Source organism: Carcharhinus amblyrhynchos, chromosome 8 (genome assembly GCF_965287045.1).
Source record: "Carcharhinus amblyrhynchos chromosome 8, sCarAmb.v2.hapA, whole genome shotgun sequence".
NCBI classification, from domain to species: Eukaryota; Metazoa; Chordata; class Chondrichthyes; order Carcharhiniformes; family Carcharhinidae; genus Carcharhinus; species Carcharhinus amblyrhynchos.
Window position 1 is genome coordinate 98,468,065 of NC_137331.1, and position 25,273 is coordinate 98,493,337.

The 25,273-nt window shown below is 42.3% G+C and overlaps 1 protein-coding gene across 4 annotated transcripts in view; it reads left to right on the forward strand.

The window, feature by feature from the left end:
• LOC145346806 (DNA topoisomerase 1-like) overlaps window positions 1–25,273 on the forward strand; it is a 114,853-nt gene that overhangs the window by 36,255 nt on the left and 53,325 nt on the right. The window contains exons 5-10 of one of the 4 annotated variants that reach the window (XM_080194549.1): window positions 45–94; window positions 833–941; window positions 2,849–2,901; window positions 5,258–5,356; window positions 9,402–9,512; window positions 10,688–10,780. In XM_080194549.1, coding sequence (XP_080050675.1) covers window positions 45–94; window positions 833–941; window positions 2,849–2,901; window positions 5,258–5,356; window positions 9,402–9,512; window positions 10,688–10,780 — 515 coding nt within the window. The remainder of the gene's footprint in view (window positions 1–44; window positions 95–832; window positions 942–2,848; window positions 2,902–5,257; window positions 5,357–9,401; window positions 9,513–10,687; window positions 10,781–25,273) is intronic. The other 3 variants (XM_080194552.1, XM_080194550.1, XM_080194553.1) reach the window with 3 other exon arrangements.

A 25,273-nucleotide genomic window follows, 5' to 3' on the forward strand; every position in this document is an offset into this window, starting at 1 on the left:
CTCAGTCCCTATATAATATCAAAATAGTTCATTATTTATTACAGGAGAGCTATGATTCTACAGAAACAAAGCTGAAAGGAAACTTGTTGAAGAGGTAAAAAAAATAATTTTTGTGCAGTATGTTTTAAAATTAAGTGAGATTTTAAAAATAAATTAACACCAGAAGTAGGCTATTTGCCTCATGCTTTTGTTGGCTGAGTTATCCATTCAAATGTATCTTTTCCTATATCCTTTTTGTTTAAATTGAGTGAGTATTTATCCACTTTCCTTTCTAAAGCAATGTTATGGATTCTGCTTTCAACATTGATTCTGGTAGGGCATAAAAAGGTTTTCTTCTTTCAACAAAAAACTAATTTCTTTTTGGATGATGACCTTGTATCCTTGTTAACAATTGTCCAGTGAAGAGATTTTCCTGTCCAAAGTTTTCATAATTTTCAGATCTTCTGAATTCTAACAACAACAACTTGCATGTTGTGGTATTGAAATTTAGCTTGAGGAAATTTTTGTTCATCCAGTACTGAATGTTAGACATGCAGTCTGACAGCATCTGACTAATATGGCACCTTTTTAATATAATAAAGTGTCCCAAGGCACTTCACGGAAGTTTTAAAGCAAAATATGGCACTAAATCTCAAGGAGATACTAGAGATGATGACCATCATCAGTGGAAGATTTTAAGCGGTAGAATGCACTCTACCTGCCAAATTGACATTTTCCTTTTCCTTCAAGATCTCTTTGCTAAATGAGTGTTGGAAATGGAAAAGTTGTTAGGCCGTTTTAAAACCATCAGTTAAGTTGTTGCATGAATTTTGTGGATGTTTCTCTTTGTCAGATCTACGTGTCAGGAATCTTTTGAAGATATGCTCATGGGTATGGACGAACAGCTCAAAGAATTTTGTGCCAGAAAACAGAAAAATAAGGATAGGAAACACAAAGAAAGGGTAATTATGCATCGTGTTGAACAAGATTTTTGCTCATCCAGCCTATTCCAGTTGGAGACCATGTATTATGTATGCCCTTTCAGGAATCTTCTTCATTCTATCCCGTTGCCCACAGCATTTTGATTACCTCCTCAAAGGAAACTAAGTTTCTCCCTTATCTGCACAAGGGGATGGTGACAGAAATCAAGTGGTACAATTGGTGTCTCTTAACTCTCATTTTTCTTTCCTAATACAACAGATCAGCTTCCCCCCCACCATCCCTTCCAATAAGTGTGTTTCAGTCTATGCTTGCATTTGCTCACTTTGAGCACTAAATGGAAAGATTGGGACACAGTGTCAGATCACAACGTAATATTCACATTCACTGTAGACTAATTGAGTTTCTGAAGGTAAGGAACATTTTCATGCATTTTGGGCCAGAAGATGTGTCATTGAGTTCCATCTGTTACATCAGTAGCTACCTATTAAATGTTGGAAGGATTAAAAACACTTGTAACATCTGGAATAACAATTGTACAATTCTACATCAACAACTTGCTAGACTCCGTCCTCATCCTCCTGCAGACTTAGTGTGCCTTCCTTGCATCCAGCTGAGCTACCCTCAACTCTAAGCGCCAGGGGCACGCTACACACTGCTGTCAGAATTGTGCCTGATCTGACTCAGTAGGTCGGGTGAGATAGGATTGAAAACAAATTTGGGGTAAGAAAGTAGGAACAGAGTGGTAATCTGACTCTAATTGCCACTCTGCTGGTGTTCAGGCCCATTGAGAATCAAGATTGAACTGGAAAGTAATGTAGCCTGCTGTAATGGATTCATTGGCAATGGGTACAGGCTCAACCACTTGGAAGCATATCTGTGTTGCAGGCTGCTTGTCAGTGGGGATCATGTTTTTGGTAGCGCTATATTTTATACTTGCATTTTTTAAAGTGTCTTTTCAAATGATCAGAAAGGTTGTAGAGGTACCACAGCCTTTATCCACTACCTTCAGCTGACCAAATAAACACAAGCAAAGCCAATCTCTTGTACTTTGATAGTATGCAAGTCTAATTAGAATGAAGTTCAGATGAAATCAGTGATTTTATTTAAAGAGAATGGGCCTGATTTTACCATTTTGATTTTAAGTTCTAGGCAGACTTGAAACTGGGAGTGTTTCAGATCCGACTCTCCGATTCATTCTGAGGCACCCCCATATGCATTCTGCCTGCAAAAATGTCAGCAATTCCAAATCGCACTGCACAAGCCTTGAGTGGGGTTTAGCATGCTGAAACCCTGCAGCTTCGATTGGCACCTCCAACTGCGCATGCTCAGGAAAAAAAATGAAAGAACGCTGTTCCCCTGCCACATTCCTCCTGGGCCAGATAATGCATTCCCTAGTCCCCCCAGTGATATCGAGCAGAGAGCCATCCGACACTCGCTATCTACCTCCTCACTGACTGGAGCACCCGAATCTGACTTTTATAGAGCTTGCCTGTTTTGCACCGATTCTGGATGGGCAAATGTGATGTAAAGGGGGAAGTGTCAGTAAGGTTGGGTGTGCAGCCCATTAAGTCCATTTAAATACATGCAAATGCTTTTAAATAGCCACTACGCCCGTTTCGGGAGCGCTCCCAATCATGGTCATTTTTGGGGGAACTGGTGCGGACGCAGATCGCATTACTTGCCTCAGTCCGACTTTACCAAGTTTTCGTGCCTGAAAAGGGATGCAATGCGATTATAAAATTGGACCCAGCGTTTCTTTAGGAAATCCAATTCCATCATAAAAGTTCAACTTTTTGCAAATAGCTGTTGTTCACATGTATTATATCAATAACAGCACATGAAAATACATGTGTGAAGAGTTTGGCAATGTTATGTGAAGTACACTATTTACATGCAAATAGTATTCAGTATAAAATTATTTTTACAGGAAAAGACTATTTCCTCCAATAAACAAGACAAGGAGGAAAATGTCCTTGGCAGGTAATATTTTTGGCTAATGTGATTTTGAATTATTTCTACATGGCAATTTTTATTTTATTATCCATTTTACTTGTAAAATAATAGTTGTAATCTGGTTTACTCACTCTGTTCCCATATTCCTTCACCGCTTTTACTTCATCTATTCAATACAATCTTAAATGTTGACTATCTCTGCCTCGACCTCCAACACAATGTGAATGCTCTATACAAGGCTTTGCAGGAAGAAAATTTGCTGTCTTTGCCTACTCTGATCTACGTAGACTCCAAAGCCATAGCAATGTGACTTGCTCTTAACTGTCCTTTTGAAATGGCCAAGCAAGCCATTCACTTGTAGGTAGCATACCAGCATTTGATATGGGCAATAAATGCTTAAGTTGCCAACAGTCCTCTCATCCCAAGAACAAATTGAAAATGTCATCTATAATTATAAACATTACTGTCCCATAATCTGTGTTCTAACAGAAAGCAATGTAGTTTTTCAGTGTTTGGTCATCTGAATTAAGTTTAAAATGTAATGGATCAGGTTTAAAAACTCCAGTGTTTAATGAGGCCCACCTGAATCAAAAGTTTTGCGTCTTGAACTTGGCTAGGATAAGCAGGTGGTCAGGAAGGCGAATGGGATGCTGGCCTTCATAGCGAGGGGGATTGAATATAAAAGTAGGGACGTCTTGCTGCAGCTGTATAGGGCATTGGTGAGGCCGCAGCTGGAGTACTGTGTGCAGTTTTGGGCGCCGCCCCTGCGCAAAGATATTTTGGCCTTGGAGGGAGTGCAGAGGAGGTTTACTAGGCTGATACCGGAGTTGAGGGGGTTGAGCTATGAGGAGAGGCTGAATAAACTAGGCTTGTACTCGGAGTTTAGAAGAATGAGGGGAGATCTCATTGAGACGTATATGATGATGAATGGGATGGATAGGATAGAGGTGGAGAGACTCTTCCCGCTCAAAAAAGACAGTAGGACTAGGGGGCACAGCCTCAAGATAAAGGGGGAGCGGTTTAGAACGGAGTTGAGGAGGAACTTCTTCACTCAAAGGGTGGTGAATCTCTGGAATTCTCTGCCCGTTGAAGTGATGGAGGTTGCCTCGCTAAATATTTTTAAGACGCGGGTTGATGGGTTTTTGATAAGAGAGGGGATTAAGGGTTATGGGGAGAGGGCGGGAAGGTGGAACTGAGCCACAACAGATCAGCCATGATCTTATTGAATGGCGGGGCAGGCTCGAAGGGCTAGATGGCCTACTCCTGTCCCTATTTCTTATGTTCTTATGTTCTTAAACATGATCTGAATCACTCCTGAAGTGGAACACAATACCCACTAGGGAACTTTTATCAAACAAAGTTTATTTAAGAATATAATTATGTGTATAGTAAGAAAGCAAGAACTTTTATCAATTACAAACAAGAAACGAAACAACCACTATAATGTATAACCCTTAAAGATATCTACAATGTTCCAATCTAACCATTCCCATAGACAGAAGACCCCTTCCATGTGTTTAACACAACACAGACTAATGCTAATGTAATACTGGAAATTGAGTCCTTTGAAGTCTGTCGTTCTCTGGATTCATTCCAAACAGTTTGATGACAAGGTAGCTTTCCAAAGCACCAGAAAGATTCTGGTCCAGGCCCAACAATAGCAGATTTTTCACCCTTCAGGAAAACAAGAGAATTTCCAAAGAAAAAAAGACGGAGGCGGGACAAACACTTATTTTTAGCTTGCTGTCCCTTCTAAAACTTCAACTCAAACCTGCAGCTCCAGACTGGAAAAAAATGTTCAAAAACACATGACTGCCCTCTTAACAACGCATGATCATAAATCTAATCCCAGAGCAAAGACATACAACCCCATTTAAGCTACTTAAGTAGCAATAAAAGGACTCATAGTCAGCCCAGCAACATAATGACATGAGCTGAGAAACAGTGACTGAGAATTGCAGAGATCATGATTAAAAAGAAAATCTTTTAAAGGTACACTAATAATCACGCAAACTAGAATTCTAATGAGAACCATATACAGTTGCCCTAGTGAACAGCATTTTTGAGCACTCAAGTGACACTCACTATAGTTTTAACAGATCAGTAAATTGCATTTACCAACCCAGTTAAAAGTTCATATTATTGTTTGTTTCTGCTGTGAGTGCTGATTTTGACTTTTAACCACTGCTACCCCCAAGCTTACAGCCTCTTTTAAAGATCTCCTTACAATTAGGCTGCCCTCTGGGGGTGTGGACTGTCCTGCCAATTTTAAATACTGCTATAACTATTAGTTTACCAATCAATTGCTTCCTGAGAAATTTTACACCTTTTAATTGAAAACTTATTTGATGATTTGACCAAGTATATATACTTGTACTTTTAGACCAAATGATGACCTGAAATCAGTAATCAGTGATAGAGACACAGCTGAAAAGCAAGCAAACAAAGGAACTCCGGAGGAGGAAGATGAGCTTTCTGAGGAGTAAGATGAGAAATCTTAAACCTACCTTTCTGTTTGTTAGTGGTGAGGATTACTGTCTAGTGGAGTGTATTGATAAATACAACAATTGTTATCAATAGAATTGAGATCATTCAAATAATTTCTTGAACCTTTTCCAGTTCTATGATTTTTCTCTATTTACTAGTTTCTTGTTATCGGATAGGGAAGAATGCAAAATGGGCATTATACCCAGAAGCAGATAGGGCTCTGTTGCTCTGAGACTTAACACCAGATATCTTCATTCTCCCCTTGAAACTATACCTGATTCCCCTCATCTCATCACTGCTCTGCAATAGCAAGATTGGAAATGGAGAATGGAACAATCACTTCTGGCTCTCCTCTTGATGTGGTTTGTTATATTTGTATCCCTAGTACACTGCTTTACCTTCTTGTAACTGTTAAGATCCCAGTTGATACAACTGGATGGAAAGATCCCAGAATTAAACCCTGACTCAAACAACTGTAATTTTTACTTTTTTAGAAAATGTGGATCAACAGGATTACAGGATTGCTTTTAACAACACGGAAAAAAACATTTAAACGTGGAAAATTTAACTATAACACACTTGTCCTTCACTTCCCCTTTTATCCTCATAAATGTACTCAGATTTCAAGGGTAACAGTTTGCACGATATCTCTTGTGCTATAATGTTCTCAATAAACACACCCACTGTAACCCAACAGGCTAACTCTGGTCAGACAACACCCCACTCTGAAACCCAGGGGCACATGCAGCTCAATCAGTCTTCTGTGGGTTTCTCTTCGAGATTCCCCATCCCCGTTGATTATCACGCAACTATTTCCAAAACTCTCACTCAAAAAGACACTATTTTCTAATAATGCTTTCCCTAATTGTTTTCATCAAAGATTTGCCTCATGATTTTTCAGCTTTCTTTTCAGTGTTCCTTCGTCTTGAGTATTTTTAAGTTTCTACACAAACTGAGGTCTAACCGCTAACTGTTTCAACCACTGCTTCACAGGCTGTAGTAAAATAAGTGAACCTTAGGATCGCTTTACTATATTTGGCTTCTCACAAGCCAATTTCTTCTCAGCTCTATCTGTGACTTTGCTGATCTGTTCCAGTTTAATTTCAAACTTCCTGGAAACATCTTTGTTTTCTAGTTTCCTTAATTCTTTAGATTTCTGGCACTTGCTTCCTTGGCCCTCACACATTTTTTGGCTTTTCGACCAGCAGAGTTGAGAGATGTTCCCTGTCTCACTGCTAAACTCTTTCTACCCTTGCTTACAGTTAAAATCAAACAAAACTTTTTGTCCCCCTTAATGTGACCCTTGGTCGAGAACAAAAAATTACAGCTCAGGAACAGGCCCTTCGGCCCACTGAGCCTGCAGCCACCATGCTCCCCGACTTAACTAAAACCCCCTACCCTTCTGGGGACCATATGCCTCTATTCCCATCCTATTTTTGTATTTGTCAAGACGTCCTTAAAAGTCACTACTGTATCTGCCTCCACTACCTCCCCTGGCAGCGAGTTCCTGACACCCACCACCCTCTGTGTGTAAACAAAAAAAAATTTGCCTTGTACATCTTCAAACCTTGCCCCTCGTTCCTTAAACCTGTGCCCACTAGTAATTGACTCTTCCGCCCTGGGAAAAAGCTTCTGACTATCCATGTTGTCCATGTCTCATAAACTCCAGGCTAATCCCAATTGCCCGCATTTGGCCCATATCCCTCCATACGCATCTTATCCATGTAACAATCTAAATGCTTTTTAAAAGACAAAATTATACCCGCTTCTACCTCTGGCAGTTTGTTCCTGATACTGTTCTCTATGAAAAAATTGCTCCTCTCTGGACACTTCTGTATGTCTCCCCTCTCACCTTAATCCTATGCCGTCTAGTTTTAGACTCCCCTACCTTTGGGAAAAGATACTGACTGTCTGCCTTATTTGTGCCCCTCATTATTTTATAGACCTCTATAAGATCACCCCTCAGCCTCCTATGCTCCAGAGAAAAAAGTCCCAGTCTATCCAGCCTCTCCTTTATAACTCAATCCATCAAATCCCAGTAGCATCCTAGTAAATCTTTTCAATACTCTTTCTAGTTTAATAATATCCTTTCTATAATAGAGTGACCAGAATTACACAACTTTAACAAGACGTCCCAACTCCTGTATTCAGTGTTCTGACTGATGAAACGAAGCATGCTGAATGCCTTCTTCACCACCGTCCACCTGTGACTCCACTTTCAAGGAGCTATGAACATGTGCTCCTAGATCTCTTTGTTCTGTAACTTTGCCCAACGCCCTACCATTAACTGAGCAAGTCCTGCCCTGGTTCAGTCTACCAAAATGCATCACCTTGCATTTGTCTAAATTAAACTCCATCTGTCATTTGTCAGCCCACTGGCTCAGTTGATCAAGATCCCGTTGTAATCCAAGATAACCTTCTTCACTGTCCACTCTGCCACCAATCTTGATGTCATCTGCAAACTTACTAACCACACCTCCTATATTCTCATCCAAATCATTAATATAAATGACAAATAACAGTGCCAGTACAGACCCCTGAGGCACACCACTGGTCACAGGCCTCCAGTTTGAAAAACAACCCTCTACAACCACCTTCTGTGTTTTGTCAAGAAGCCAACTTTGTATTTATTTAGATATCCCACCCTGGATCCTGTGAGATTTAACCTGGCACAACAACCTACCATGTGGTAGCTTATCAAAGGCCTTGCTAAAGTCCATGTAAACAACATCAACTGCACTGCTCTCATCCACCTTCTTGATTACCCCTCCAAAAAACTCAGTCAAATTTGTGAGACATGATTTTCCACTCTAAGCCATGCTGCCTGTCCTAATCAGTCCTTGCATCTCCAAATGCCTGTTGAACTGAAACCAAAATTCCCCCAGACATGCAACCACCTTTGCCTAACATGAATCTAACTAGAGTTTTCTCTTTCATTACGTAGAAACACTGAATTAAACACACTTAATTCTACACCTTATTTCCAATACTTAGCAATATGATTATAAATCTCTTCACAATCAATTATTAATTTGAAGTTCAGATACGAAATGCTAGAAATTCATTATTTGGCATTGTAAAGACACACAAGTGGAAACATTTCACTTTTTCTTGACTGAGATATTTACTACCTCCCTTTGTAGGTCCTTCATTTTTAGTTCTTCAAATTTGCTGAGGCTTTTATTTATTACCTCCCTCTACAGCATAATGTGTACAAATCATTGACTTCATTTAAACAAGATATATTTGTGTGCCATTCTGATCTTTGACTCCTTTTGTATATGGTTAGCTGGAAGAAAAGTGAAATTTCACCAGCCTGTAAAGTTAGTCTTGTGCAAAAGAACCAACAGGGAAGGGTAGCTGGTATTTTTTTTGAATATCCCTTGTTAGAATCAATGCTGAATCGTCGGTAGCAAAAATAAAAGACTATCTTAGTCTGCCTTGCAAGGCTGCATTTCAAAACAGAATATGCAGTATTGTTAATTTTCCTCACTAGTGCCTGGTAGTATTGGTTTCAATCATCTCTTTGGATAGTGCAGACCAAATGTTCAGCATCATTCTTTGTGAAATAGTAATTTGATCTTCATTATCTCGAATCCATCCATCTTTTGAGCATTACCACTTCGCATTTTCATTTAAAAGGCAGCATTTTATTCATCTAGGTGGGTATGAGTTTTTTGATTTGCGTTTCTGTTATGCCTGCCACCTGGTATGCTGCATGTACGGGCCATGTAGATTTGCTCTCACTGATCTTATAGCAAAATAAGATCAACTTTGCACAGAATCCAACATAGTTTGTTTTCAAAAGCAACTTTTTTTTTCTATTTTCATCTCTGCCTTGCACGTTTCTGCACTTGTGCACCTTATACCAATGGATAGGTACGTTCTTCCTAACTAGTGCTACTCTGCTTAACTATTGAACTCCTCCCATCCCTTTTTCTCATTAATCAAGTACTGTGTCTCAGAACTGTTTGGCAGTGACATTGTGCTCGACATATCCCCGCTCTACTCAATCAAATTGAAATTTCTTCTTTAAATAGCCATGATTTGAATGTGAAATCAAAGCCACAAATCACAAAGGAAGATTCTGGAATCCCTGAAAGCAAGCAGATAGAAAAAAATGATCAGAAAGACGAGGATCCTTCTTTAAAGTGAGTGTTTTTTTAATGGCACTTCTGTAAAGGTGATGGTTCAGTGAATGCAGTCTAAAAATAAAGGTGTTTCCTGGTGTTTTTAAAGAACTGTTTTTAATCAGGGGTTGGAATTATTGCACCTGATGTTTTTCTATATTAAATTTATTCTACTTCAAGTTGAGAACAAGGAGATATGTTTCAACATTGACAATAGAGCTGTAAATGTACAACATGTCAGAACCATTTGATTGTTTCCATTTAAAAACATTTTTTCCGTGGTGGAGATATTGCCAATGTCACTGGAGGCCCAGGCTAATGCTGTTGGACACAGCTTTAAATCCCACCATCCCCTAGTGATCAATCTTATCCTTTTCTCTTTCCAGGACATTGTTCTCTTGCCTCAGTAATCAAGATGCGAACATTACTCTGGCCAGGCTACAACATAGTGAATATAGTGCTGATTCAATGATCTTGGGATTTGTCATTTTTGGAAGTATGCTGCAGAATTATACTTGCAAAATCAGAGAAGGACACAGAAGGAGACCATTCATCTGGCATGTCTCTGCCAGTTGTCTGCAAGAGCAATACACCTAGTGCCCCTCCCTGCAATTTTTGTACTCCAAATGATCCCTGTCTCTTGAAAGGCATGATTGGATCTACCTTCACTACACTCTTGGGCAAGATATTCCAAGCTCACTGTTTACTTTCTTGAGTCCTGTTGATCACCTGAGTGAACGTGGTTAATCTTGAATTTAGTTTCACATTCAAATCTTTCCTTTCTCAACCTCATTTTCCAGTTATTTTGATACAGTTTTTAATGTTTTGTTTTTTTCCCCTACGCAGGTGTACATAGCTTCAATTAACTGAACTGAATTTTGCCTGCTGTAGTCCCAACTATTCATAAGTATTATCTATTATTTTTTCCCCATGCCACCTGTCCAGTTTACTAAAATCTTTCTAGAACACAATTACATGCCAGAAACTGACAACAAAAGCAGGTTGTTTCAATAGTTGCATTTTAGAATGAAGTAATAACAATTAAACAAAGCTAAATCTACAGAACTATGAACTTCTGTGTGAAGCTGAAAGTTTGTGGCGGAATGGAAGGCTAAGATGAATGGTACACTATGGGACTGTGAAATAAAAATGTCAAAGTCTGTCTAATCTGATGTTGATTTTCATTATTATCATAGGTTGAGCGAAGAACAAGATCTGGATAGAGATGAGACTCCTGTTGAAAAGAGTAAGAAACTGAAAAGGGTCCACTGTGATGTCAGTTCTGACCTGTAAGTGTCTAATTGATATGATCTAGTAGCCAGAATTTGGTCAGTCTTTAAGCTATCAGAACTTATTTGTAGAACACAATTGTTTGTTTTTTATTTCTTTTTCCTTTTCTATTTAAAGTCATACTTTCCTTGAAAACCAACCCCTCCTCCCGTAAATGTACCAAACAACAGAGTTTTGTTTATTTGGTCTTTATTTTCGGACCAATGCAGCTATCTTGAGAACGGAAGTAGGTTATTCAGAACATAAGAAGTAGGAGCAGGAGTAGGCCATCCAGCCCTTCGAGCCTGCCCCGCCATTCAATAAGATCATGGCTGATCTGTCGTGGCTCAGTTCCACATTCCCGCCCTCTCCCCATAACCCTTAATCCCCTCACTTATCAAAAACCCATCAACCTGCGTCTTAAAAATATTTAGCGAGGCAGCCTCCACCACCTCAACAGGCAGTGAACTCCAGAGATTCACCACCCTTTGAGTGAAGAAGTACCTCCTCAACTCCGTTCTAAACCGTCCCCCCTTTGTCTTGAGGCTGTGCCCCTAGTCCTACTGTCCTTTCTGAGTGGGAAGAGTCTCTCCACCTCTATCCTATCCATCCCATTCATCATCTTATACGTCTCAATGAGATCTCCCCTCATTCTTCTAAACTCTAACGAGTACAAGCCTAGTTTATTCAGCCTCTCCTCATAGCTCAACCCCCTCAACTCCAGCATCAACTTAGTAAACCTCCTCTGCACTCCCTCCAAGGCCAAAATATCCTTGCGTAAGTGCGGCGACCAAAACTGCACACAGCACTCCAGCTGCGGCCTCACCAATGCCCTATATAGCCGCAGCAAGACCTCCCTACTTTTATATTCAATCCCCCTCGCTATGAAGGCCAGCATCCCATTAGCCTTCCTGACCACCTGCTGCACCTGCAGGCTGGGTTTTTGCGACTCATGTACAAGGACCCCGAGGTCCCTCTGCACCGTCGCATGCTGCAGTTTTTCGCCACATAAGTAACAGTCCTTCCTACCATTATTCCTACCAAAGTGGACCACCTTGCACTTGCCAACATTAAATTCCATTTGCCATTTGTTCATTATTCAGCCATTTGTTTATCTGCATTTCCACTTCAACTCACACACAACCATCTCTTTTATTCATTTGTGGGACATGGGTGTCACTGGCTGGCCAGCATTTATTGCCATTCCCTAGTTGCCTTTGAGAAGGTGGTGGTGAGCTGCATTCTTGAATCGCTGCAGTTCTGTGGGTTAACACCCAAGCCATTAAGGACAGAATACCAAGATTTTGACCCAGCGACTGTGAAGAAATGGCAGTATATTTCTAAGTCAGGAAGGTGAGTGGCTTGGAGGGGAACTTGCAGGTATTGGCGTTCCCATGTATCTGCTGCTCTTGTCCTTCTAGATGGAAGTGGTCATGGGTTTGGAAGTCCTGTCTAAGGATATTTGGTGAATTGCTGTAGTGCATTTTGTAGATAGTATACACTGCTGCTGTTGAGTGTCAGTGGTGGAGGGATTGAATGCTTGTAGATGAGGTGCCAATCAAGTGGGTTGCTTTGTCCTGGATGGTGTGAAGTTTCTTGTGTTGTTGGAGCTACACCCATCCAGGCAAGTGGGGAGTATTCCATCACACCCCTGACTTGTACCTTGATAGCGGATAGGCTCTGGGGAGTCAGGAGATGAGTTACTTAAGAACATAAGAACATAAGAAATAGGAGCAGGAGTAGGCCATCTGGCCCTTCGAGCCTGCCCCGCCATTCAATAAGATCATGGCTGATCTGTTGTGGCTCAGTTCCACATTCCCGCCCTCTCCCCATAACCCTTAATCCCCTCTCATCAAAAACCCATCAACCCGCTTCTTAAAAATATTTAGCGAGGTAGCCTCCACCACTTCAACGGGCAGAGAATTCCAGAGATTCACCTCCCTTTGAGTGAAGAAGTTCTTCCTCAACTCCGTTCTAAACCGCCCCCCCCACCCCCCCCTTTATCTTGAGGCTGTGCCCCCTAGTCCTACTGTCCTTTCTGAGCGGAAAGAGTCTTTCCACCTCTATCCTATCCATCCCATTCTTTATCTTATACGTCTCAATGAGATCTCCCCTCATTCTTCTAAACTCTAACGAGTACAAGCCTAGTTTATTCAGCCTCTCCTCATAGCTCAACCCCCTCAACTCCGGCATCAGCCTAGTAAACCTCCTCTGCACTCCCTCCAAGGCCAAAATATCCTTGCGTAAGTACGGCGCCCAAAACTGCACACAGTACTCCAGGTGCGGCCTCACCAATGCCCTATATAGCCGCAGCAAGACCTTCCTACTTTTATATTCAATCCCCCTCGCTATGAAGGCCAGCATCCCATTAGCCTTCCTGACCACCTGCAAGCTGGGTTTTTGCGACTCATGCACAAGGACCCCAAGGTCCCTCTGCACCGTCGCCTGCTGCAGTTTTTCTCCACGTAAGTAATAATCCTTCCTACCATTATTCCTACCAAAGTGTACCACCTCGCACTTGCCAACATTAAATTCCATTTGCCAGTTCCTGGCCCATTCGCCCAGCCTATCTAGATCCTTCTGCAGACTCTCCACACCCTCTGCACAATTTGCCTTTCCACCAATCTTGGCGTCATCAGCAAATTTCGACACCATACGCTCGGTTCCCTCCTCCAGATCATCTATATAAATGGTAAATAGCTGAGGCCCCAGCACCGACCCCTGAGGCACTCCACTAGTCTCCAACCGCCAATCCGAATAGCACCCATTGACCCCCACTCTCTGCCTCCTATTTGACAACCAGTCCTCTATCCATGCTAACACCCTACCCCCAACTCCATGTCCCCTGACCTTCTGCAATAACCTCTTGTGAGGTACCTTGTCAAACGCCTTCTGAAAATCAAGAAAGACCACATCCACCGGCTCTCCTCTATCCACCGCCCTAGACACATCCTCATAGAACTCCAGTAAATTTGTCAGACACGACTTCCCCTTAATGAAACCGTGCTGCGTCTGCTCTATCAAGCAATTCCCCTCAAGATGCCTCGCTATTTCTTCCTTGATGACGGATTCTAACATTTTACCTACAACAGACGTTAAACTAACCGGCCTATAATTCCCCGCCTTTTGCCTGGCACCCTTCTTAAACAACGGCGTAACATTAGCCGCTTTCCAATCTTCCGGCACTTCCCCGGAATCCAGCGACGTCTGGAAAATAACCACCAAGGCATCCACTATCACCTCCGCCATTTCTTTCAGAACCCTCGGATGCATTCCATCCAGTCCTGGGGACTTGTCCACAGCATTCCTAGCCTCTGATATGCTCTTGTACCCAGTGTGTTTATGTGTGAGTCTAGTTGTTTCTGGTCAATGGTAACTCCAAGGATATTGACACTGGGATTCAGTGATGGTTACACCATTGAACATTAAGGGGCGGTGGTTAGAGTTTTGTTATTGGTGGTCATTGCCTAGCATTTGTCTGGTGCAAATGTTATTTGCCACTTGTCAGCCCAAGCCTGGATATTGTCCACATCTAGAAGGACAAGAGCAGCAGGGAATTCCATCACCTTGAGGTTTCCCTCCAAGTCACTCACCATCCTGACTTGGAAATATATTGCCGATCCTTCACTATCACTGGGTCAAAATACTGGTATTCCCTCCCACAGCACTTCATACATACCTGCACCTCAAGGATTGCAAGAAGGCAGCTCACCACCACCTTCTGAGGGGCAACTATGGATGAGATAAATGCTGACCTAGCCAACTACATTCACATCCTATGTATTTCTTCAAAATTTCAAGAACAATCACTGGAAAGTTCTGCTAGAGGTTCCTCATACCATGTGAACTCAGCAATATTATTGCTGGGTCAAAGTCTTAACTCACTACCTTTAGCTCACCACCTAAAACAATTTCTCGTTCCCAGAAATTCATTGGTTAAGGCAACAGAATTGTCCCGTTCACTCAAGTTTGAGATTTCCTGTTTCTCTCACTTTCACTACAATCTTGTCAAATTAACTTTTCAGCAACTTGCCATTCAAAGAATTTAAAAGCTTAGACTTGCTCTTGTATTTAATGTGAAGACTCTGTTTGATGCCCTACTACAGCAATATCTAGGCCTGTTCCATAATATCCAATCAGATTTGCGGTACCTAAAAGATACACTGGAGAATCCCTCTAAAGTTCCAAATAAAGCTTTACAAGGCAGTTGCCCAGAAGAGCTAACTTACCCTGGACAACTGTGCTGCACTATTAATCATCCAACAGTGATTTAAATCACTAGCTTTAAATAGTTCTGCCAGTTTTGAAGAGATGGTTACTCTGAAAGAGTTAGAAGAAATAAAATCACTTCTAATTTCAAAATAACTAATTTAAACACCCAGGCCAAGCCTTGCACAGACACCCCAACACTCTGGAAACCCCCTCAACTAATCAACCCCAGCTGCATAGGACTGTCCTCCCCCTCCAACCTGCAGGCCTTCCTGTGTCCCCTGCCAAACAACCCCTCTGACTCCTTGCCTCCCAGAGTGGACCTGCATCCTGCGAGCAAACCCTCCACTAGCCAAAATCCACCCACCTGCCTAGACACTTGCCTTCTCTGTGGCCTGTCAATTTCATGAGGTCCTTTTTAAATATACCTGCTTTCCAGCAGCCAATGTAATTTTAAAAACAAGTAATTAACACTTCTGAGTTCACTGGAATTGTACCGCACTGTGGTCTGCATGGACTTGCACAGCAGGCTACAATTGATTCCAGCTAGCGTAGGGTTGAATGTCACTTTCCAGAGCAGCTAAGTGCGCTTTAAACTGTGTAATTCTAGCAGGACTTGACTCGCACGTAGCGACGTTGTGGTCTATAATCTAAAGCACGCAGGTCTGTTAGTGAAATGTGTATGCATTGACATTGGCTCTTCAGACTTCATTGTCCAGACTGTCGTTCCCATGGCCCTTTGATTGCCTTGGTGAAGGTTGTTCCATTGTGGCTGTTGGAGACTTGTGGACCACTGAGATTGATAGTTCTGCACTCAGTACAGCTGATGAAATCACTTCTCCCTGACCACTCAATTGCTGTGAAGGAACAGCTTCATGCTGTGCTTCAGCATCTCTTCTTGCTTTTGCTGCTTCTTAGGGATAATTACACACTTTCCTTTGTACAAAATGTAGTTTTGGGCCATCAGTTCATCCTGATAATTACAGGTGTGTCCCTTATGTTCTCCAGCCATCCTTTCAACACTCTACATGTAATACTTGTAAATTTGCATCTTGTTAGGAGGTTTGCTTGATTTGAGTGAGGTGCTTGTTTGTCTCTGCTCGGGTTGATTTCTTACAAATCATGTCTAGTTGTTGCTTCACATTGAGTTTGGATTATGTCATATTCTAATGTGGTGCCCCCACATTATCCATGGGGTGCGCTGCTCTCAACCACGTGTCTGCAATGCATATCTGGTTTCCTTACTTGTAAGTCACGTCCCAATATCTTTTGCAAAGGAACATTCTTTGCAGTCGCTTGGGAGTAGATGGTGGCAGTTTATGAAAAGCGTTTTGAAGGGGCTTGTGGTCAGACTCCATAGTTACTTTGTTTCTGTCAAGCTGCTAATAATGCTCAAACAAAAACAATAGCCAGGCACAATCTGAGCATTGCACCACCCTGGATACAGCGCTGCATCAGAGTTGCTCCCAGACTCATCTTGCTGGAGTCCCCCTGCAAGGTGACTTCAAAGATCCTAGTACTTCTGCATTGACTTTGTTCATTGTTTTCAATAGTAGTTTGATTTTTTGAATGCTGTTTCTTGTTGAGTTCCCCAATACGACAGCACATCCTTGGCAGTGAGATTGTGCAGTGATTGACACTCAGCTGACAAATTAGGCAAAATTTGGCTTAATAGTTCATGAATCCAACAAATTGAACTGCTTTTGCTTCTGTTTGTTACTCTGTTGCTGCTACTGCTTTCACCCTGTCAGAATCCAGGCAGAGGCTAATTTGCAAGTTGTTCTTCACTTCCAGGATTCAACTGGTAGGCTCTCTCCAGAGCCATATTAAATTTTATTCATGGCTTGCTATGGCCTTTTCTATTGTGTCTCCACATCATAGACCAGTCAGTCATCCACTCCAAGACGATCAGTGTGGATTTATGGAAATGCTTAACATTATGCACAATTATCAGTATCTCCTGAAAGGTGTCCAGAAAGTTGCTAGAATCCTTCTTGGCAGATGCTGAATTGTCCTCACATTCTTATCTTCTTGATACCTCTGGCAGACATTCCAACCCTGCCAACAAATTTTTGTACTCTTCTAGGAGTTGTACCACCATCAGTGGTTTTGTGTGCTATGATACTTTGTGGATTGTTGTTGGCATATTCAGGGTTACCATTTCCAAGCTTCAGACTTGCTTTAGCTGAAATGAGTATCCATTGTGTGCCACCAGTGATCCAGAACCCACAAATTGTCATTCTTGTCATTGCATTGGGTGGTTAGGCTAATTTGTCATCTTGATATGAGTATCCTGTCATCATATAGTCTGTCTTTCTTTTCAGGCCATTATTTTAATTACCATGTTCAGTCACTTCAGACAGACTTGTGAAAGTAAGGGGCAAAATGATGAAACATGATGCACCTGAGTCTTTCTGATGCTGTTTGGTCGCTTGATACTGCCCCTCTGAGGTCATCATTATAACAGTCACAAGCTATTTGCCTCCTGTAGATTGGATTGAACTAACTTCTTGTGTTGTGTACCATTCTTCATCAAACTCATCTGCTGATATCTCTCCGGTGGCCTGTTTTCCTTCTTTTGAACCAAGCAATTATGTGCAAAACAATGTTGCTTTGTGCATTATTTAAAAAAAATTGTTTTCCCTGTGCTAGGCTTTTCGTTTGTGTGCTGTCCTCCTCTACAGTGTTTGCCCCTGCCCTTGATTGCAATAGGTTTGTTCTGTTTCAGCATACTGTATCTCCTGATCCGATCTGCCATGCAATGCTTTATCTGATGTTTTACAACTTACACATGTCCGTTGCTTTCTTTAGCATCAATTCTGTAGACCTCGCTTTCATTGAGCGGGTGCCTCACGCCTAAGACTTTATTTAATCTTTAATCAAATTGTCCTTGTAGCTGTCAAAATTCTCAGCTGTCATCTGTATTACTACAGGCATGTACCTGTCAGTGAGCTCATGTTCATGATGAAAGTGAATAAATCTTATTCATATGCAACGTTCAGTGTGTTCAAGATGTTTAAAATCCCTTTTGTCTGTTTTCCTTGCTCGGTTAATGCTACAAACCCCCCACCCCAGGTGAGGTTCCTCAAAATGAAACCTATTTGACACCATCTGGTTGAGGAGGTAGGAATTTGATCCCATTCTCTGTTAAATCTCCCCCCCCCGATTGTAGCAACAAGGCTCCCTTTTTCCAAGCCCAGTAGTTGTTTTAAAAGGAGCCAATTTAGCCAGGCTTTGAGTTAAATATAGTGAGTTTATTAATTGCTAAAAGTTGAGGAACAAATGGTAAATTACTTGCAGATATGTTCATGCAGGTTGGAAGTGAGAATTGAGTCTAATGGTAAGTAAATATAAATAAAAGGTTACCTGGAATAGTCCTCAAGTTGCAAGGTGTAAATGATGAGCGTTGCAGCTGTTATGGATTGATTCCAGAATAGTTGACTTCTGCAGGTGAATAGTTGGTTCTTTCAATTCAGGGGTTCAGTAGAGAGATTTCAATTTTTTTAACTGCAATCCTTTTTGCTGGTTGAGATGAGAGTTTTACAATATTCCTGTAAAAGCTGGCTATTTTGGCATGGCTCCTGCAACAGTTATTGTATCATATACCTTTAGGGTAGAAAACTTCCAGCTACTTTTTCTCAAAGCACACAGACTGATAGATACCAACAAGCCAGGAGCAATCAGGCTTTCAATCCTTTCCTATATTTATTCCAAGTCTCATCTAGGCAACTATATCCAAGGTCTTTGAGAGTGGATAACAATCCTTTGATTACCATCTCTGGCAAAGACAATCTTTGGATACTTTTAGAAATACCTTGGCTGAAAAACAAGGGAGTGTTCCATTGTCACTTAGGAAACAATGCAGCCGTTTTGTCAATGGCCAACTGCACGCTCCTGACCATCCTTTGTGTTTGTGTCCATTTTTTAAAAAAGCAAACACGGGTCTTTGAAGTCCAATTTTTTTGCATATGTTTCCATGTTTTTCCTCCATCGTACCTGTCTTTACTGGAGGTGGTAATCAGTCTTTGGATAGTTTTTGAAGCATCTTGTCTGGAAATAGAAGTTCCATTGTCCTTCAGAGAATCACCCTGCAGTACAAGTCTGGAAAAGTCAGTACAAGTCTTAGTTGGAAAAATGCTTGAATCCGTCATCAAAGAAGAAATAGCGAGGCACCGAGAAAAGAATGGTTTGATAGAGCAGACGCAGCACGGATTCGTTAAGGGGAAGTCGTGTTTGACAAATTTATTGGATTTCTATGAGGATGTGACTAGTGCAGTAGACAGAGGGGAACCGGTGGATATGGTGTTTCTCGATTTTCAAAAGGCGTTTGATAAGGTGCCTCATAAAAGGTTGCTTCAGAAGGTTAGGGGGCATGGAGTTGGGGATAAGGTGTTGGCATGGATAGAGGATTGGCTGTCTAATAGGAGGCACAGTTGGTATCAATGGGTGCTATTCTGATTGGCGGTTGGTGACTAGTGGAGTGCCGCAGGGATCGGTGCTGGGGCCTCAACTGTTTACCATTTATACAGATGATCTGGAGGAGGGGGCTGAGTGTAGGGTGACGAAATTTGCTGATGACACGAAGATGAGTAGAAAAGCAAATTGTGCGGAGGGTGTGGAAAGTCTGCAGAGGGCTGAGTGAGTGGGCGAGGACCTGGCACATGGAGTACAATGTTAGCAAGTGTGAGGTTATCCACTTTGGCAGGAACAATAGTAGAAGGGATTACTATTTAAAGGGCGAAAAGCTGCCACATGCTACGGTGCAGAGGGACCTGGGGGTCCTTGTGCATGAGTCGCAAAAACCCAGTCTGCAGGTGATCAAGAAGGTGAATGGGATGCTGGCCTTTATAGCGAGGGGGATAGAATATAAAAGCAGGGAGGTCTTGCTGCAACTGTACAGGGCACTGGTGAGGCCGCAGCTGGAGTGTGCAGTTTTGGTTGCCGCACTTGTGCAAGGATATTTTGGCCTTGGAGGGAGTGCAGAGGAGGATCACTAGGCTGATACCGGAGATGAGGGGGTTAGACTATGAAGAGCGACTGAATAGACTGGATCTGTACTTGGAGTTTAGAAGGATGAGGGGGGACCTTTAGAGACATATAAGATAATGAAAGGGATGGATAGGGCAGAGAGATTCTTCCCGCTCAAAGGACAGCAGGACTAGCGGGCACAGCCTCAAGATAAGGGGGGGGTCAGTTTAGAACGGAGTTGAGGAGGAACTTCTTCACTCAAAGGGTGGTGAATTCTCTGCCCGTTGAAGTGGTGGAGGCTACCTCACTAAATATATTTAAGTCACGGGTAGATAGGTTTTTGACAGACAAGGGAATTAAGGGTTATGGGGAGAAAGCGGGAAAATGGAACTGATCCACTGCAGATCAGCCATGATCTTATTGAATGGCAGGGCAGGCTCAAAGGGCTAGATGGCCTACTCCTCCTATTTCTTACATCACTGACTTGCATAAGAACATATGTGTACATTTCCAGCCATCTGAGTTTCTGTCTAGTTTTTGTAAAAACTCTGGTCTTTTAAGTTTCAATATTTTGTGCATAATTGTATTTTTCTCTCCATGACATCAGTTAGATTTTGGAAGGTATACACTCTAGCATTCTCTCTCTCTCTTCCTGGCAAGCGCACACATGCACACACGCACCTCTTTCCCCCACCCCCATTCTTGCGCAACATTCATGGGAATATTGCATACAAACGATATTCACTTTCATCATGAACACAAGCTCATTGACATAGAACAGACAGTACAGGCCCTTCGGCCCTCGTGTGCCAAACTATATCCGAACCCAAGATCACACTCCCACTCCCTATTATTCTGGTGCACTCCATGTGCCTATCCAATAACTGCTTGAAAGTTCCTAAAATGTCTGACTCCACTATCACAGCAGGCAGTGCATTCCACACCCCCACCACTCTGAGTAAAGAATCAACCTTGGACATCCCTCCTATATCTCCCACCATGAACCTTATAGTTGTGCCCCCTAGTAACAGCTACATCCACCGAAGGAAATAGTTTCTGCACGTCCACTCTGTCTAACCCCCTCATCATCTTTTAAACCTCTAAGTCGCCCCTCATCCTCCTCAGCTGTAAAGAGAAAAGCCCCAGCTCCCTCAACCTTTCCTCATAAGACCTACCCTCCAAACCAGGCAGCATCCTGGTAAATCTCCTCTGCACTCTCCAATGCTTCCACATTCTTCTTATAATGAGGTGACCAGAATGGCGCACACTATTCCAAATGTTGTCTCACCAAGGTCCTGTACAGTTGCAGCATAACCCCACGTCTCTTAAACTCAAACCCCCTGTTAATAAACGCTAACACTTAATATGAGCCACCTTCATGGCTCTATCTGCTTGAGTGGCAACCTTCAGAGATCTGTGGATATGAACCCCAAGATCTCTGTTTCTCCACATTCCTCAGTACCCTGCCGTTGACCCTGTAATCCGCATTCAAGTTTGTCCTACCAAAATGAATCATATCGCACTTATCACGGTTAAACTCCATCTGCCACTTTTCAGCCCAGCTCTGCATCCTATCAATGTCTCTTTGCAGCCTTCAAGAACCCTCCACCTCATCCACTACTTCACCAATTTTGGTGTCATCAGCAAATTTACTAACCCATCCTTCAGTCCCCTCTTCCAAGTCATTGATAAAAATCACAAATAGCAGAGAACCCAGCACTGACCCCTGTGGTACACTGCTGGTAACTGGCCTCCAGTCTGAAAATTTTCCCTCCATCACCACCCTCTCTTCTATGAGACAGCCAGTTACTTATCCATTCGGCCAGGTTTCCTTCTATCCCATACCTCCTTCCTTCCTTCATGAGCCTACCATGGGGAACCTTATCAAACGCCTTTCTAAAATCCATGTATATGACATCACCTGCTGTACCTTCATCTACACACTTAGTTGCCTCCTCAAAGAATTCAATCAAATTTGTGAGGCAGGACTTAGCCCTCACAAAACCATGATGACTATCCCGGATTAAGTTGCATCTTTCCAAATGGTCATAAATCCTATCCCTCAGGACCCTTTCCATTAACTTACCGACCACCAAAGTAAGACTAACTGGACTATAACTATCAGGGTCATTCCTATTTCCTTTCTTGAAGAGAGAAACAACATTCGCCCTCTCCAGTCCTCTAGCACAATCCCCATGGACAGTGAGGACCCAAAGATCAAAGCTAAAGGCTCCGCAATCTCATCCCTTGCCTCCCAAAATATTCTCAGATGCATCCCATCTGGTCCAGAGGAGTTATTGACCCTCAGGTTTTTCAAAATTACTAATACATCTTCCCTCAGAACATTTACCTCCTCCATGGTATCAGCTTGAATCACATTCTCATCCTCAAAATCATGGCCCCTCTCCTTAGTGAACACTGAAGAAAAGTATTAATTCAAAGCGTCACCTATCTCTTCTGACTCAATGCACAAGTTCCCACTACTATCCTCGACTGGCCCTAACCTCACCCTGGTCATTCTTTTTCTCACAAGAGTAAAAAGCCATGGGGTTTTCCTTGATCCAACCCACCAAGGGCTTCTCAAGCCCCCTCCTAGCTCTTCTAAGCCCTTTTTTAAAACTCATTCCTAGCTACTTTGTAACCCTCAAGCAACCCAACTGAACCTTGTTTTTTCGTCCTTGTATACGCTTCCTTTTTCTTTTGCCAAGACGTTCAACGTCCTTTGTGAACCACGGTTCCCTCACTCGGCCGTTTCCTCCCTGCCTGACAGGGACATACCTATCAAACATGCATTATTTGTTCCTTGAACAAGTTCCACTTTTTGTCTGCCCATACCTGACAGTTTCTGTTCCCATCTTATGCTCCATAATTCTTGCCTAATCGCATCATAATTACCCCTGCCCCAATTATAAACCTTGCCCTACTGTATGACCCTATCTCTCTCCATTGCAATAATGAAGGATTCCGAATTGTGGTCACTATCTCCAAAGTGCTCTCCCACAAACAAATCTAACACATGGCCTAGTTCATTACCCAGTACCAAGTCCAATGTGGCCCCAGCCCTTGTTGGCTTATCCACATATTGTGTCAGGAAACCCTCCTGCACACGCTGTACAAAACGTGTCCCATCCGAACTATTCAACTTATAAAGGTTCCAGTCAATATTTGGAAAGTTAAAGTCAGCCATGATAACTACCCTGTGACCTCCACACCTATCCATAATCTGCTTTGCCATTTCCTCCTCCACATCTCTATTACTATTTGGGGGCTTATAGAAAACTCCTAACAATGTGACCAATCCTTTCCTATTTCTAACTCCAGCCCATATTACCTCACTAGGCAGAACCCCTCAATGCCTTTCAGCAACAGTTAAACAATCCTTTATTAACAGTGGTACTCCACCACCTCTTTTACCACCTTCCCTACTCCTACTGAAACATCTATATCCTGGAACTGCCAACAACCATTCCGTCCCTGTTCTAACCATGTCTCCGTAATGGCCACAACATCATAGTCCCAAGTACCAATCCATGCTCCAAGTTCACCTATCTTATTCCAGATGCTCCTGGCATTGAAGTGGATACACTTCAACACACTGTTCTATCTGCCTGTACACTCCTGTGACCTTGATATGTTCCTCAGTACCTCACAAGCCTCAACACTGGCTTTTGGACTACAGCTCATTTTCCCATTCCCCTGACAAATTAGTTTAAACCGCCCCAAAGAACCATAGCAAATTTCCCTCCCAGGATATTGGTGCCCCTCTGGTTCAGGTGCAAACTGTCCTGCTTGTACAAGTCCCACCTTCCCTAGAATGTGCTCCAATTATCCATGTAAATGAAAGCCTCTCTCCTACATCATCCCTTACTGCAGCTATTTTTACTTGATCTATTTATTTGCTGTCTGTTTTTCTTTCTTCAGCAACTTTTTTCTTGCAGACTTTATCCCTTTGTGCCTCCTGAGTTCTCAGTATCTGTCTTGTTTCCACAGTTGAAAAATCTTTTTTTCCCTACTTTTGTGTGCCATGTTTCATGTTCTGTTTAATTCTTTTCAGAGAGCTGTGGAGGCAGGGTCATTAAACCCCCCCCCCACCCCGTCATGCCTGTTAATCAAGAGTCTAACTCAACCTTAAAATTATTCAAAGGGTATAGGGGTAGACAAAAAAATGGAGTTACAGCTACAATCCAAACAACCTTGATCTTATCAAATAGTGGAGCAGGCTCAAGGAGCTGAATGGTCAACTGCTCCTAATTTGGAAACGTATCCAACGTGCATTTAAAGAGATCAGAAACCAGTTAAATTGCTGGGTTATTTCTTCTGGCAATTGGTGCAAGTATGTATGTTTTTTGAGCTTTACTACATTAAGTTTAACTAGTATGCTGGGAGTGAGCTGACTGTTGCTGAAGTACTTTACGGGTTCTTCAGACATGGGTGCCCTGGTTGGGCTGTTTCTGAGATTTGAACATGATCAAGAAAATGGGCAGGACATGTACAGCACGTAAGCTGCTAGGAGAGGAAGAGGAAAAGATTGTGAAAAACTGCTGCCCCTCCTTAGAGACTCTAGGTGGTCTTGGAGGTGACCTAGAGAAATTATTTGGAGACTGCACCATCTTGGCCTGGGCTACAGAAATCTAGGCTTGCGTAGGCAAGGGAACTGATGAAGGGGCAGCAGTAGGAGCAGGAACCCTGTCAACCTGAGAGATCATGAAACCACTGCCATTCTGTTGGGACAGCACACCAACAATTGTATTAATATGTTGTTGAGCAGTTTGGACTCTGTGCAGTGGCAGGGCCAGAAGTCCCAGCAAGTTCCTTTGAACAGTGAAAAATTGTTGTTGTCATGATCCAGGATGAGCTTACAAAACCCCAGTAAAGGAAGTGGCAACGGTCAAAATTGTTTGCTTAAAATATGCAGTTTGAATTAGTGATTGCAGGGAAGGGAAAGAAGTGGGAGGGACGATACGTTATGTTTAACTCCTCAACCCTTCTAGTTCTCCATTGGTCACATGTCTTGTGCTCATTTCCATGCTGGCCAGCAACTTTGCTTGTCCTCCAGTCAGCCCTTTCCTGTTGTCTCCTGATTATGTGCCACCTTCTTTATCAATAAGTGCTGGAACGTTTAGGGAATCTGGCTACCTTAGTTGAGTAGCAGCCAGTATGTAGGTGCAGATTTAGCAGAATTGCTAATTGGGTGAGGGAAAATATATGGATTGTCGGGTTAAGAATTGATGAGGTTATTGGTAGGTGATGGTGAATTGAACAATGGATAAGGTTGAGTGCAGTAGAATAGGCCATTGGAAGAACTTAGTTGCCATGAGAACTCACATCAGGTCACT